Below are 15,327 nucleotides of genomic sequence, written 5' to 3'. Positions count from 1 at the left end.
AGACGGCACGAACCAAGACAGACATGAATGCCCGATTTAAGAATTATTTCAAAAACATGGCGATGGAGGCAGCTGTGGCCGCTATCTGACCACAGTGAAAGTGAACTTGTGTACTAATCGGAAATCAGCGTCTCTATTATATGGAAAAATACGCATGTCCACATCACTTTGTTAGAAATATACCCTGCTCCTATATTCACTAGCCAGTCTATTAGATCTAATTTTACAACTATTAGATCTTATAGTTGTAGTTACAGACTGTAGCCCATCTGCTGCAATGCTCATTTTGTTAGCTGTGCATGGTCTAGAGGCCCTAAATGTATTTCCAATAAATAAACGTTTTTATAACAACTACTTATATATAACTGATGACTTGGTGAGAATAGTGGCATACTGCACTAGAACACATTTAAATAGTACAGTTGCCAAACACAATGATCTCGTCTGCTGTATAAATACGTATAGTAATGTCTACTAATAGCTGAAGACAAAAGGTGAGTCACTACCTTAGTACTTAGACATTGGTTAGATTTTGAAGTTTTGTTTTCTAGTGCTTAAGTGTTTTTAAAAGTAGTTCTTTTCTTGTACAATGTCAGTCACAGTTCACATATTAGTCAAACATGGCATATTTTGGACATGCAGTCATCAGATATTTAGAGAAAATATGGATTTTGCTACCTTTTCCCAATCCAGAAGACATTTGAACTGTTGGTTTCCATCTTTTATAATGACCTCTCCAATAGTTTTAGTATCAATAATCTTGCATAACTAAGAGTAAACATGATTTGAATGTTACTTAAATGTTCTTATGAACATGAGTTATATAAAGACATGCATGACAAAGCTGTGTCCCCCCCCCCCCCCCATGTTGAAGGAGCAGAGCTATTTCTGCAGGATTCAGTGAAGCTGCAGTGTAATGGTAAATTTCTAATCATAGAGCATGTGCAATTCTAAAAGTTGGGGAACAATTTTAATAAGGTCTAGCTTCAAAACAGTGAGCCTATTAAAAGCACACGGACACAAACATCCGTACAAAGGTATTCTATTACAAATTTATTTTGAGTACGAAAAAAAAGTGACAACATATCAAAACATTACACACAAGTGGCACTGTTCTGAGACACATCTTCATTTAGCACCTGTATGTTCTGATTACATCTATATATTTTCATACAAAAATGGTTATGTTTGTTGGCCTACAGAAAACAAGTAGAAAGGTGAAATATGAGGATTATAAAACCAGCCCATATTACCCTGCACAAGCACCAGTTTTGGTATCAACTCTTCCTCTCTGAGTACCTGGAGTACCTGTACCATGATTTTAGCCCGCTAACATATTAGGATGTGTCTGGAAGTGGACGTTTGGGCTTTTTTTTTTTTTTTTTTTTTTTTTTTTTGATGATTATACTGGACCTAAATGAAATCAACTTCAGTCCACAACCCCATAGAAAATGACAATAGTAAATAAATGTTCATCACCCTGTTTTCACATTTAATGTCACTAATTACAGCAATTTAATTTTGCAAAGGAATATTAGATCTTTGCCCTATTTTGGAGGAGCATGTCTACAAGGATTTCTGCTTACTAATGTCACTTCATAGCTGCCTCATCAAACACATCCATTATCCTTTGCAAACTTGGTCATTTTTTTCTTTTTAGAAAACTAATTGTTTAACATATTTTCCCAAAATGACTAGTTTTCATTTAATTATTTTTGTGAAAGCCCAATAGTGTCCCAATGGAAAAGATGATTTTATATTTTCCAATCAATATAAAGTATGCAGGTTGTGTAGAAACTGATGAACCCAAACAAATTCTGAGATCAAAAGAACTAACATTTGGCAGTATGTCTTTTGCCAAGACAAATATTATCAGAGCGCAGAAGGGGCCCTCAAAAATTTTCCTATGTAAATGGCAGTATCATGCACCCTGCATGATGAGTAAAATATTTACAGAAAAAAGTCAAGAAATATTTGGTGAAGGAAACACTTTTTAACAGTACGATTAGGGAGGCAAAACCCTGTTGCATTTTATGTCAGCGAGACCAAATCCATCTTACATTGTTGTGCTAAATGGGAACTGTGCAAGACTTCTAGCATTATACAGAAACCCTGTTCCTACTAGCAGATAGACACCAACTCTAAAGAGCTATCCTGCATTGATACCAAATGTTATATCTCAGTCACACACTGAGTGCGGCTCAGTTATTATATGATTAAAACTCACGTGTTTCTCATTCACTAATTTGTTCATTCACTCTCTAGGTCATTCATCCTGCAGACACAATCCCAGCATAACCTTCACTACATAACATCCACAAAGAATTCACTGGGGTTACCCATAGCCAGGTGGAAAGACTGCCTGGAGGCAGTGAGCTCAGGTGGGACTGATCCCAGATCACGAGTAGGAGGAGCTCCAGGAGGCCCTCCAGGGTTGCTTGGGGGAGGCAGGCCAGGGTGAAGTGGCGTGTTGGGGGCCTGAGGATGGGCTGCACCCAGTGTTGGATGTGGATGTGGGTGTTGTGGCACCATCATCACCATCATAGGGTTGTAGGGAATGGGAATGCCAGGTGGATAAGGAGCAAGGTGAGGGGGCGGAGCCCGGTGATGCGAGCGCTGACTGGCATGGCTGTGCTCGCTGGGCGTGGCCGAGCCATGGTCCCGTCTTAGGCTGCTGCGCACAGAATATTCAGACTCGCTGCCACTGCCTGAGCGAGAGTCCGCCCCGCCCCCGTTCGGAGATTTGTCATCACGCATACTGCCACCCACCGTGCTGCTAGCTCCACTCTTACTGCCCCGCCTCCTCTCGCCTTCACTCCGAGTAGAGCCACTGCTCCGACTCCCTGAGACGCACACACAAGGAGGAAAAGGAGCAGCGATTAAGACCTAACTTAAAAAAAAAAAAAATCCTACAAAGGAAACCCACACCTCTTACCTAAGCTACATTAACCAGTCTAGTAATACTTATCAGAAAGTTACAACACATAAGCAATGATGTTAAATGAGTCAATATCACCACTAAAGTGGTGAATTTATGACTGAATACACCAGAATCCTCCAATGCTGGGGGACCAAAGCACTATATAGCTCCGTGTTTATTCTGCTCTAACACCATTGAACTCATCAGGTAATTATCTCAAGGCCTTGGTTAGCTGAATCAGGTGTGCTGGAGTAGGTGAACTGTGCATCAGTGCAGGAGCAGGGCCTTACCCTCACTGTGCTGGCTGCCAGTGCTTCCTGGGGCATAGCTGTAGCTGGAGAGCTCATGGTAGGGTGGAGGCTGGCTAGAATACGGGTGGGGGTACTGGTATGGGAAAGAGTGTAGCAGAGGCCATGGTGTTGCCCCAGGTAACGGCAGAGGGGCTAGTGTGTCCTGGTCAGAAGCACCACTGGAGCCGTCATTATCATTGAGGGACAGGTTGGCCATGTCTGACATTGAGAAAAATAAATCTCTATGAATACACACATTATTGTGGTAATTACCTATTTTCCTTCTCTATGATCTCATTTAGGTGTTTCATATAACAGTTCAAACTGAAAACAGTAAATCCAGTAAATCACCGTTATCTGATAAAAGCCAAGAGGGAAGCAAGCTTGTGGCACTCACAGTTCTCACAGTCACTGAAGTCTCCAAAGATGTAGTAGCACTGCTCAGAGAAAGTGATCTTATTGACGGTGTGTCTGATGAAGCCGGCCTTCAGCAGATTACTAGCGTACTTACGAGCCTCCCGGCGATCCTGAAAGCCCTCAATGTGGTGATAGAGCCATTCAACCACATCTGACCCTGTACAAATTCATACATACACACACAATATAATCATGAGATTCAGATCAATTTGAGTATAAACATAGCCAATCAATGTACAGATTATCATTAGAACACATATGCTGTTGAGCCATTATTACAATTGTCCAATTTTGTCTAGTATTTAATCTGTATGGAATATATTTTTTGGTGAATGGACAAGTTACCAACCACAAACATTCATGAGAATTAGGGGTGCAATAAATAATCTACATAGTCAATTAAAACAAATGACCAAGTTATCTACCAACAAATTAAACTGTTGTTTAGTTGGTGACATTGCATGTTAAATGTGCCCTAAGCATACACTTATGTTGTGTTTTCTCATTGTCATGGTGACATTGATGGCTATAGAATGTGGCACTGCCGAGTTGGAGACCACCAGGGAATTTCATTTTTTCTAAATTGTAAAAGATTCTTCAGCTCCTGTCTATGCGTGCATTCCCAATATGGGCTGCATCCAAATTAATTCAGCAAGCAACTGCCCCCACTGTCCTAACCAACACGTTGACAAGCAGGTCAAGGATGACACCACTGTGCATTGTTGTTGGTGAAGGGTTTCAAGAAATGATAAGGCAGGTTAACCTTGAATGCACCCTTCTGTCCAGAACTCATTCCATTCACTTGGTGGAAAACAGTTATTGATTATTCGTCCCTATAGTCGACAGATTATTCTACCACTAAAACAGCCATCAGTTGCAACCCTTATTACAAATGCTGAAAGCCTAATTTCAAATGCCTTACCCAAGAAGGCATTAGGGATGGTGATCTTGAGCCACATCCTATCTCTGACCTCTAGGCCTGACTCAGGAGAGGCCATAGCCTTTGCCACTGATGCCATATCAGAATGAAGGGACAGGTTAAATTCATCAAAACCTGGAGGAAAGGAGGAAGGGTGATGCTGAGAGAGATGATAAGGTTCGTATGTTCAGAATGCACTGATCTAATAAAATATGACAGTCTGGTCATATCACCACAAAACTGATAAACGTCATCCTGCATTGTAACCCAGCAACAGTGAGAGACATATGACAACACTGTCATAAAGAATAAGACCCACTGAGATGTGTGAAGGCTATCCAGTTATGTGGGTAAAAGGTGAGAACACAAAATCAGACAAAGGGCATATACATACGTTCAGTCTCAGTAACAGAGGAGCTGGAGGTAATGGTACTGCCTGGATAAGCCGGGTAGGCCCCCGTCATAGCCACTGAATGGCTGACCCAAGCTGCAGGATCTATAGGTCGGATGGGCTCATCTGATAGAGGGAGTATAATAGTAGTCATAAACATGAGAAGCATCTCTGGAGTCTTTTCTGGAAAGTACTAATTTGTTAATTCAGAAAACAAATGTCTGTTAAAGGTTAATAGTTTGTGACAGTTAATAAAATCTACATTTAAACAAAGATGATGAGCTCCTTATGAATAGGGTTGCACTGACAGCATCAGCAGTACTTGGGATCAGACCATTATTGCACTTTAAAAAGACCCACGGAAGATATTAAACTTAAACCAGATAAGCCTCATTCATGGGTGCTGATGGAACGGTACGTTTTATGTTTTCTTTCAGAATGAAAAATAAATTATAGACTTGAATACAAACAACTAGCTTTGTGGACAGAAAAAATGGGTAGATTTACTGCAAAAACAACCACAAAACAATGACTACTCTCAAGATTTCCTGTAGCTAATGGCAGTGTACCCAGATATAATGCCTGTTTTTATAAGTTTTAATAAGAATTAACTCATTATTCTACAAGACACTGTTCTGGACTAAACTACTCATTCATCATCTAGTATAATACAAAATAGGAAAAATTAAATTAAATTAAAAAAAAAATTTTTAATCAATACAAACAAAAAATTCCACCCATACAGACTAAAGCAATTTCTGTACTGGACGGACAAACAACAACAACAACAACTCAATGCAACATTCATGATTTGATCTGAATGTGGTGCAGTGTAATTTGCTAGTCTGCTTCTGAACTTGAAGCCACTCACTGCGTGGAAGTGTGAAGTAGCCTTGAGGTGAGGGGTCCCAGCATTTAGCCACTGTCAGCGTGATGGGTCTGAAACACATGCACGGACACACTGTAACTGACATTACACAAACATCCGCATGTTCTCTTTTCGTCTCCACACACCCACCACTACTCACCCTGGTTTGTGCACAATGTCCCGCAGAACTCTGACTGCATCATCGTTGCTCATGTTCTCAAAATTAATATCATTCACCTGTGGATAAAGGGCTGAATTATACCATTTTACATGTAAAGAGTACCAACTATTAAATATTTCACCAGATGGAATATTTGATCACTTTAATACTTTAATTAGCTATTCAATCCAGAAAAATTGCAGCAGTAATTTGATTCTAGACCCATTGTCTGGCTATAACTGCAACTCAAAGGATCATAAATCCTGTTCCTAAGAGACAAGTGGGCGACATTTGAAGAATCAACACCACTCGTCTAAACCTACTCTTCCTTTGTGTGCAAAACTGAAATTCAAGATGCACATTGTAACGTAATGCTATGGTCTGGTAAAGCAATGAGCAAATAAGGGCTCAGTTAGTGCTGGGTAATTTACACATCTGGTCACTCCCATACCTGTTCTGCCAATACTTAATGCCTCTCCTTCCCTTTCTCTCGCTCACACGCACGCACACACCTGCAGCAGCATGTCCCCAGGTTCAATGCGCCCATCAGCAGCCACTGCTCCTCCCTTCATGATGGAGCCAATGTAGATACCTCCATCCCCACGTTCATTGCTCTGGCCCACGATACTAATGCCCAGGAAATTATACTTCTCTATTGGATGGACAGACACACATTCCAGATACAGAGTCAAGGATCTCAAAGGAAAGCACTGAGACTTTTTAAAAATACAAAAATAACTCTGAAGAGGAATGACTGCAGGATGCACAGGAACCACATTTACGATGGGAGGAAATCCCATGACTTCTAACAGACTGAAACTAACTCACCCATGTTGAGTGTGACTGTGATGATGTTTAGTGACATAGTGGAGTCTGTGACACTACTGAAAGATGATGCCTGCAAGAGAGTATACAAAAAATTAGGATAACTGATAAATAAAAAAATGTTCAATCCAGCTTCAGAAATGTGCAGTACCCTCTCAAGCCTTGGGGGGCGCTGTTTCCTACGCCTACGATGCCGCTTCAGCAGTCTGGAAGCAGTGCTCTGTTCAGTAGAACTACTGAACCTGCAAAAACAAACTCAGCATCAGATACAAGTCAGAATTTCACACAGATATACTTTAAACTATGATTTTTTTAGTGTCAGTTTTACAGAAGGTAACTAAGCATGATTCACTGAATAGAGATGTATAATATTTTCTCCTGCCGGGGAGGGCAGTGGTTTTGAGCATTACGTGGTCTGATTCTAACCTGCTCATGGTGTCGTCGTCATCCGAGTCGCAGAAGCTGGTGGTGTCCAGCTCACTGCTCATTACTGTGGTGGCACTCTCATAACCAGCCAAGTGCCTCTCCATGCGGGACTGACCATTCATACGAGACCCTAGAGAGAGGGAGAGAGCACGGAAGAGAGAGCATGGGAGCGATGGGGGAAGGGGGGTTTAATCCTCTTCCAATGTTCTGATCAAAAGATTCATTAAGAGCATTAGAAGTTATATTCTTCATTAGAAAAGTGTTCTGCATCCCTGTGTATCTGAGTGTCATGGTGCAATATTCCCACCATGGGGCTCCATGCTTTCTCTGTGCCGAGGCCTCTCTCTTCGGAAGGAGACCACAGACTCCGTCTCTGTCTGCTCATCCAGCGTTTCCACACTGCCGGCAGCGTTAGGACTAGGGCACCAGAGACACGTACACAAAGATGAAGAGTTTCATTCCTTTTGCTTCATTCCAGTGGGTCTGTGCAAGATTGAACACCACATCCTCTGAACAACGATGAAAGCTATTTCTAAATCTGTGTCTCATCAGAAAAACACTGGCAACATTGTTAATGGCATATAGAGCAGTATCTGCTGTAGATCTGTGTGAGTCAAGCTTCTGGTTTTGATGCAGAAGGCCAGTGCTTTAAGACAGTGTGCTGTCTGTACTGCTGTTGTCGTGAGCTTGAGCAAGGAACACCTCCAGCTGAGGCAGTGTTTCCTCACATCTGTAGGTATGCGCTCCCACTTCACACAAAAACATCTGATTTCAGTCTCTGTCTAAGCAGCAGCTCTAGTAGGCCAAACCACGAGCAGTGGTGGATGACTGAACCAAATGTGCGTAACCATTGCTGCCTCACGGACACACTGATCGCCACCATTCACCACTGGCAATGTTTCAAGAACTCGATTTAAGAACTATGAACAGAAAACGTTCCAGGAGAGTATGAAAGAAGGCATACTGGAATGAGGGTGGTCTGGAGTCACCAATTCCCCCAGTCCTCTCCACTGGAGGGGGGGGAAGTGGGGGAGGCGGAGGGGAGGGCTGAGCATGGACCTCCACTGGAGGAGGAGCAGGTTCTGCTGCAGGAACATCTGAGGACACCAGCTTCAACAGAGGAATTGTGGAAAAAGAAAACAAACAAAAGGAAGAAACTACATGAGTTCCTACAAAACTCACAAAGTAAAACTTTGCTTTGATTATAGCAGTCATGACTTTTGCAGCCACTAACTGGGTTGTAAGAGATTTAAACCTGACAGGCTATGGCAGATTAAAATGGCAGTTACAGCTGTTAGATGAGTCACAAGTACATAACTGTTTTATATTCACAGGATCTTATCTCCTTACTGTTGTCTGCCTGGACAAATCTTGCTCAGAAATCAAGTTATTAAGTGATTTGTATGACCCTTCAAGTGATGTATATGATTTCATATTTTGTTTTGCCTTCGCCTCGTCATATTTACATGATTAAATACACTTTCAGAATTGGACTGTTTGCCAAAAGGGCACAGTGGTTGAAAGGATTATATACTATTCAGATTTCAAGGAAAAGATCAAACAACCTGATGATTTTGAAAGAAATGTCACATTCATCAGTCCAACTCAAGTCTACACTTCCATGGAAGAGTGAAAAACAGCACCCATGGTACCCCAGGTGACAAATATGCAGTGTCTCCAAATTACTTAACTTACATTTAAAGCCCTACCAGCACAAAGGCACTCCTATTCACTTCTGCCTGAGGCAGTTAACCCCAATTAAAACCACATACCTTTACCAACTACACTTACTAAAACTATTTTAACAATGTAATCAAACATCAGCATTTATGTATTTGCCAATCTTACTAACCACACTTTTCCTAGATGAGCTAGGTCAAAGATGTTTAGTATATCAGCATGGAGAATTGGACTGAGCACCTTTAAAAGAACAGGTATATGGGTAAACGCTGCACGCAGTATACCCGTCTCCCTCTCCTCTTCCTAGCTATAATGGATGCTTTGCTATTGTGCACCGCAGAAAGGTTTACCAACCCCAATACTGGTGTAGTGTTTCCATCCCAGTGGGACTAATTTCGTCCAGTCCTTTTGACTTAAGAACCCATGTCTAACTGGAAGCTTTTAGTTAAGGCTGGATTTCAGGCTTCAGGTGAAAAGGTGACACACACACTTAAAGATCTCTAAGGATAGAATAAGACACTAAGCAAATGTAGGTCAAATGGGGAGTCTGTACTATTGCCTTACTGTATGATAGATGCTTTCTGAGGACTGCTCAGACAGAATGCTCGTACAAGGGTTTGACTTTCTAGTGTCATTATTTGGGGCACTTTTAAATGAGACACACTCACAATTTAAGAACTCACAAGCAAGAAGAAATAAAAATGAAGGAATACAAGCACATACCCAGGACACCACACGTCCGTTGAAGCAGGGCAGCTTGGCACCGTCATCAGAAATTTCCTCCTTTACCACTCTGGAAAGATTATTAAATTGGGTTATTAAATCAGATTGCACCTAGCCTCAGCCTCCATGCAACCTCAACCGGACACACAGCAGATAACCGTGAGCAGACTGAAATACACCACCTCCACTCAAACAAGCAAAAATGGATGGCTGGCAGGCTGGCCGGCCTTAAAAGGCATGCCAAGATTTTAATTTGCTAATGTTAATGATGGCTATTATTATGGCTATTTTTAATCTAGCTAACTGCATGTTCTGCTTTACCCAGGGTAAAAATAAATAAATAAAAAAAATAAAATTTAAAAAAAAAAATCTATGCCTCAGGGCTTGAACAAAAGCCTCTATTAGCAAAATAACAGGCATATTTATCAGCTATGCATCATAAAAGATCAGTATTTTAACATCAGTCATATCTAACATGTCAGTAAACACCTTTTAATTTTCTAAATATCTTATGTTCTCTCAGGTCATAATAGAATGTATGAGGTGTCATCAACTGAGGGGCGTATTCTGACAGAAAGGTGGACTGAATTGCAAAACAATCTGCAACATGGCTGCATTTATTAGCGAATCTGCAAACCCAGGAATGAAGCAGGTTATCTGCATCAGTTAAAGGCAGTTGGACTCAACAGCGATTCATCCAATTACCATGGCCATTAGTGTGGGACATTGGACATTGATAAGTCCAATGGCCAGGAATTGGGTTCTTACATGCACATGTACCTTAAGGCATAGCCCTTGATTGGGCATACCAAGGCAAGGTAAGGGTTGTTGGTACAATTAAAGTAATAAGGATACCAATGGATATTCTGATTTTATATTGACAGATTTGTGCAAATATTTGCATATTATTACAACTTTTATTTGGAAAACTATAAATTAGCTAGGCCTGCTTTGTTTGTAGCTAGCTAAGCAAAACTGCAACTCAGCAATGCAATATAATTGTGCAGGTAAAACAACCTTTCCTCTGATGTTACCATTAAAAAAATAAGTCATTTTTACCACCAAAAGTAGCAAACAATATTTATGAAAATGACTTATTTTTTACAGTTTATCTATAAAGTGCAGAACACATGAGAAGATGAATCAAATTGCTTTGTAATCCCCAAATGAACCAGTTTATGTTCCACAGAGCAGGTTCCCCACCTGGAGGCGTCTATGTAGAATATATGAAGCCTCCAGGCCACTAGGTGTCAATAATGTCAAGAAGAGTCATTGGAAAAATTACTTATTGCTCCTTTAAATCTGACATAAAATATAAATTCTTGTGTTCATTGCAATCTTTAAAATGTTCCTGTTCCAAGTGTAACTTCCAAAACTGTAAATGTTGATGAACTGTCTAAATCTCTTGGCTAGCCAACACTGCCATTTCTCTAGATTTTGGTGGTCTGTAAAAAAAAAAAAAGCCCCAAATTCTTGCTGAATCTATTTGTACAGTCAACTGCACAACAGCACTTTCCTATTTTAGATGTTTTAGTGCCATTCACACTGAACATTAATGCTGCCACTCAGTGGGTGTAACCACAGTGAGTCCTACCAACAATGATGTCATATGCCTGCCCTCTATAGAAAGCTTTCATGAATGACTATATACCCATTGCTTAAATGCGGATAACCTAGAGACGCAGTGGAATTCATATTTTGCATTTATTGTTAGCTGTGGATATAACTATCAACTGCAAAGCATAAAGTGGCCTAATATTTTGGAATGGCACACAGCAGATTAGCTAGCAGGATACTAGGAACCTGTGCATTTTTCTCAGCAATTAAATATAGAAGTCCATTCAAATGCTTCCTTCAGGTATTTCCAAGCATCTCAGATGACACAGTCTACTGTTCACACTTGTGTAAAAAATGCTGTGCAGTAGCTGAGGTCTGTGAATCCAGCATAACCGCTGAGATTAGCCTGCAATGAGCCTGACCAGCCTGGTCAGTTACTACAAAATCACACCCAAGCAAGAACACCATGTACAAATAGGAAACAGTAAAGGTGTGATGGTGGTACTTATCATCTTTAAGTAACAACTTAAAACAAATTGAAAATGTGTCTTCAAATCTCTAAAAAACATTTCACTCAGAGAGAGCGCTCATCTACTCCTGATCCTATTCCAACGAACTTGACACAACCTGACACTATTTCACACAGTACTACTCTGCCCTCCAACACTGCCATACCTAAGGACTGCTTGCTGAAATTGGATAATCGCATTTACAAACTTGCTAAGAACCATCATTTGGAATGGAGAAACAACCCCAAATCCTTGCAAAAACAGACACGTGGGGAGGGAGGGTGAACCATGCAAATGCACACATCCATGTAATGTATTTTCTTAACATCTTACAATATACAGACACATAAATAATGCACAAATCAGATTTCTCCTCTGATGGTAGTGACAAGAAGCACTTGTAGTCAAAGACCTCAGTGATTGCAGGACAAAACATTAAAAAGTAAGAGGTGGTTACAGCATATTGAGACTTAAAAACAGGCGGGACACGAAAAAGATATCACTAAACAAAGAGAGAGAAGTGAATGGGCAGAGGAAATCTGATAGAGAAAAGAATCATTGTATCCTGATTCTGCTCAAGTCCAAGGCTACAGAGTTAAGGGTATTACATTAAGAACAAGACAAGATGTGAATGTCAACCCTCAGTAACCTACCTCTTTATACACACACACACACACACACACACACACACACACACACACACACACACACACACAGAGAGTAAAACTCTCTCTCTGCCCCTCTCATGTTGATTCTGCCCAGACACCCAGCAAATGGCTTCTTTCCAACCCTTCTTACACCCCCCCCCCCCCAACCATTCGCTGCTACCACACACAGACAGGCTGACAGCTGGCTCCACCACAGCAAATCAAAACAGCAGCATCAGAGAGAACTTACTTCCCGCTCCCCTCCACCACCATATCACCTTACAACCCGCCTATGCATTTCTGCACTTTAACAATAACACACACACACACACACACCAGGTCCACCATATTCAGTACCCCATACACATCAACGGAAAATGTAAACGAATTAATTTGTTTGTCTGTTTTTTTGTTTTTGTTTTTTTACCTTTATTTACGTTTCACATGGTGGTTATTTCCATTACATGTATATGCTTAATACATACATGTTGGTCAAAACGCATTTCTCATAAAAGACATGTTAAGCTAACAGTTCGTAGTGTCTTCAGAATAAAATGTATACAACATCCTCTCTTCTAGCTAACTTTACCATAAACATTTAATTGGAGTATGGATGAAGTTACATTGTCTTTTTATACAAGACTAGCCCGCATTCAGACCGTGTGTTCCTCGTGTAAGATCATGGACAAGGCCAGGAATAAAAGACGAGCAAGGCAGCGACTCTGAGAAACCTTTGGCATGTATCCAAAAGAGAAAGGAAAGGAGTATTCACAAACTGACAGATATTATGGGACTTGAGACGAGTAGACAGAATGGCTAGAGCTTTTCGAAAAATAACATTTTGTAGATTCAATGCGATTAGCTGAAGTTGTCCATTCACAAAATGGTCTTTCCGATCCAGATTTTGGATTCGGCCGTACCATCCCTCTTATCGCGACAGACATCATATCTGATAAGTTGCAGACTTTGGTGCGCCTGACATTTAACTGCGAAAAATACGGCCAGTCTGGATTTAACGTAATTATATCTATCTGCTAGCTATTTCATGTGGATTCGCAGCCCAACTGCCCTGCTAAGAAATTCTAGCTACTTATTTTCTAACAAGCGGTCTCAGAAATATCCTGATACGTTGATACCTTCAAACAATGCTCTATAAACCTTGGTAGCCTCAGCGTTGACCCGTTAAACTGTCAACTATTACTTCATACAACATCCATCTGTCCCACCAACAAGTCACAATCAGCAAATATGTATGACAATACGAGAAGCAAACTTTGCATTTTCATTGTACTTCGTGGTCATTTTGTAGCTTGCTACGCTTCTCACTATCGTCCACATCATTTGCATCGCAGCCCAGCCTTGCTGTATCACGAGCCCCCACTCACCCGAAGTCCTGGTCCATAGACTTGAAGAAGAATTTGTAGTTTGGCTTGTTCAAGACTTGTTTGAAATCCAGCAAAGTGATTTTCTCAGCCGGTATGGGAATCTTCACCAAATACGGCGTCTCCTCTTCGTCAATGTGATAAATTATTTTGGTTTCCGCCATTTCTCCAACTACTTTTCCCTTGTTCCACAGACGTAAGGAAGAGGTAGCTAACTGGCTAACGTTAGCTAGCTAGCTAACAAGAGGGGGTCGACTAGCAGACTACCAAGCAAGTGTTGTCTGGCCAATGTTTTAACGAGTCAAAACAAAGACCCTAAATTTCTAGCTGCCTTGTTTGTTTCTTTCAATCCCACGCACATAGGGTTTTCTTGGTTAACGCTTTCGAATGGGTTAAAACGCCCGCCTACATTCACACGGCCAGCTCCGGCCAGCGACCCAACAACAACACGGGGGGATTTCAAAACTTTTCTCCAGTGAAGGCCAACGCGGCGCGTGACGTAAAGCAGGCACCCCATGCACGCGCTCCCTACGTACCCCAGTCTCGCGTCCCAGCTCGGAATGGGCCACGTGAAGAGGAGGTTACACCGGATTAAGTGCCGTTGCGTGAAATGATGCCATGTTCACCTTTTAATTCTTAGAAGTTCGTTGCGTTGCGTCTCGGTAGCTATGAAGCCTCGGTAAATTTTCTCCTCGATTTCCATTTTTAAAGTATAAATTCAAAATATTTATTGTTTTAAAACCTCGAGTTTTGTGACGGTTTGGTTGTATTCCTAAATGAGTATTCCTAAATGCGCGCACACACACACCCACCCATCCTTGAACGGTCACTTGAGGAATTTTCCTTTCTGGCTTTAGTATAGTCAGAACGCTATTTTAGCTGATTTCAGCGATCTGGCAAATGCCTTAAGCATCCGATTTTGTCCTTAAGGTATTCTACCATCACAAAGGCTGTAAGGTTCTTGCTAAGGGAAAGTCATTTCCATATGTAATGAGTTGTAAGTGGTTTCTATATAAAATGGCCACTGCAATTCCTCTTTTCTTGCAGGTCTTAATTGTTCTCAATTAATGTATCAGTGTTTAAAAAGCTAATTATTTAATTAGTTGTTCTCTTATGGAGTCAGTTATTCTCTTATGGAAGTAGTTTCAGCAAAGTTACTACAAAAATAGGAATGTTACAAACACTAAAATATTTTTGAACTTAGCTGTCTAGCTACTAAATTATTTTTTCATTATCAACTAAAGGCATCACTTAATAGCATGTGATTCAATTTGTTCATAATATAAGTAGCCTATCTGTGATGAAGCTTGGTAGGAAAAACTTTCTTTTTTTTAACTTCCTGTTGTAATGTTAATCTATCAGTTCTGTTGAAAAATATATTCCAACAAGTGTTGTGTTCTGCCCTGGAGGGATAACTCTGATCATTTTGTGGTTTCTCTGTTGTGATATACTTGATTTACCTCATTGGCTCATTTTCAAACTACTGAGGAGTTGAAATGCTAATCTGTGCACTGATGTGGATTTCCTAGACTGAGAATGGGAAAAAACCACTCCAAGTAATAAATATAAAATTAAATGTATAGTATAGAACAGTATAGCATAGTATAATGTGT

At 40.7% G+C, this 15,327-nt stretch overlaps 1 protein-coding gene across 1 annotated transcript; it reads right to left on the bottom strand.

Annotated features, from left to right (window-relative positions):
- Positions 1-1,040: 1,040 nt before the first annotated feature.
- Positions 1,041-14,279, bottom strand: dvl2 (dishevelled segment polarity protein 2). The gene is made up of 15 exons (XM_026995786.3): positions 13,718-14,279; positions 9,620-9,689; positions 8,181-8,326; positions 7,524-7,633; positions 7,217-7,346; positions 6,942-7,032; positions 6,794-6,863; positions 6,478-6,617; positions 5,966-6,042; positions 5,809-5,876; positions 4,941-5,063; positions 4,550-4,681; positions 3,608-3,784; positions 3,211-3,429; positions 1,041-2,843 (listed from the first exon to the last, which is right to left on the bottom strand). Exons 1-15 carry the CDS (start codon positions 13,876-13,878, stop codon positions 2,305-2,307), a joined length of 2,253 nt encoding a protein of 750 aa, XP_026851587.1. The 5' UTR covers positions 13,879-14,279; the 3' UTR covers positions 1,041-2,304.
- Between the last annotated feature and the right edge of the window lie 1,048 nt (positions 14,280-15,327).

This window comes from Electrophorus electricus, chromosome 13, assembly GCF_041902795.1.
Source record: "Electrophorus electricus isolate QZ-2024a chromosome 13, ASM4190279v1, whole genome shotgun sequence".
Taxonomy (NCBI): domain Eukaryota; kingdom Metazoa; phylum Chordata; class Actinopteri; order Gymnotiformes; family Gymnotidae; genus Electrophorus; species Electrophorus electricus.
The sequence above is the reverse complement of the archived record's forward strand: the minus strand, read 5'-3'. Positions and strand labels throughout refer to the sequence as shown.

Coding starts and splice junctions, on each gene's coding strand:
- dvl2 (XM_026995786.3), bottom strand. CDS start 13,878: ATGGCGGAAACCAAAATAATTTATCACATTGACGAAGAGGAGACGCCG. Junction 9,690..13,717: donor TCTATGGACCAGGACTTCGG/GTGAGTGGGGGC, acceptor TAATCTTTCCAG/AGTGGTAAAGGAGGAAATTT. Junction 4,682..4,940: donor CTCTGTTACTGAGACTGAAC/GTATGTATATGC, acceptor CCTTTCCTCCAG/GTTTTGATGAATTTAACCTG.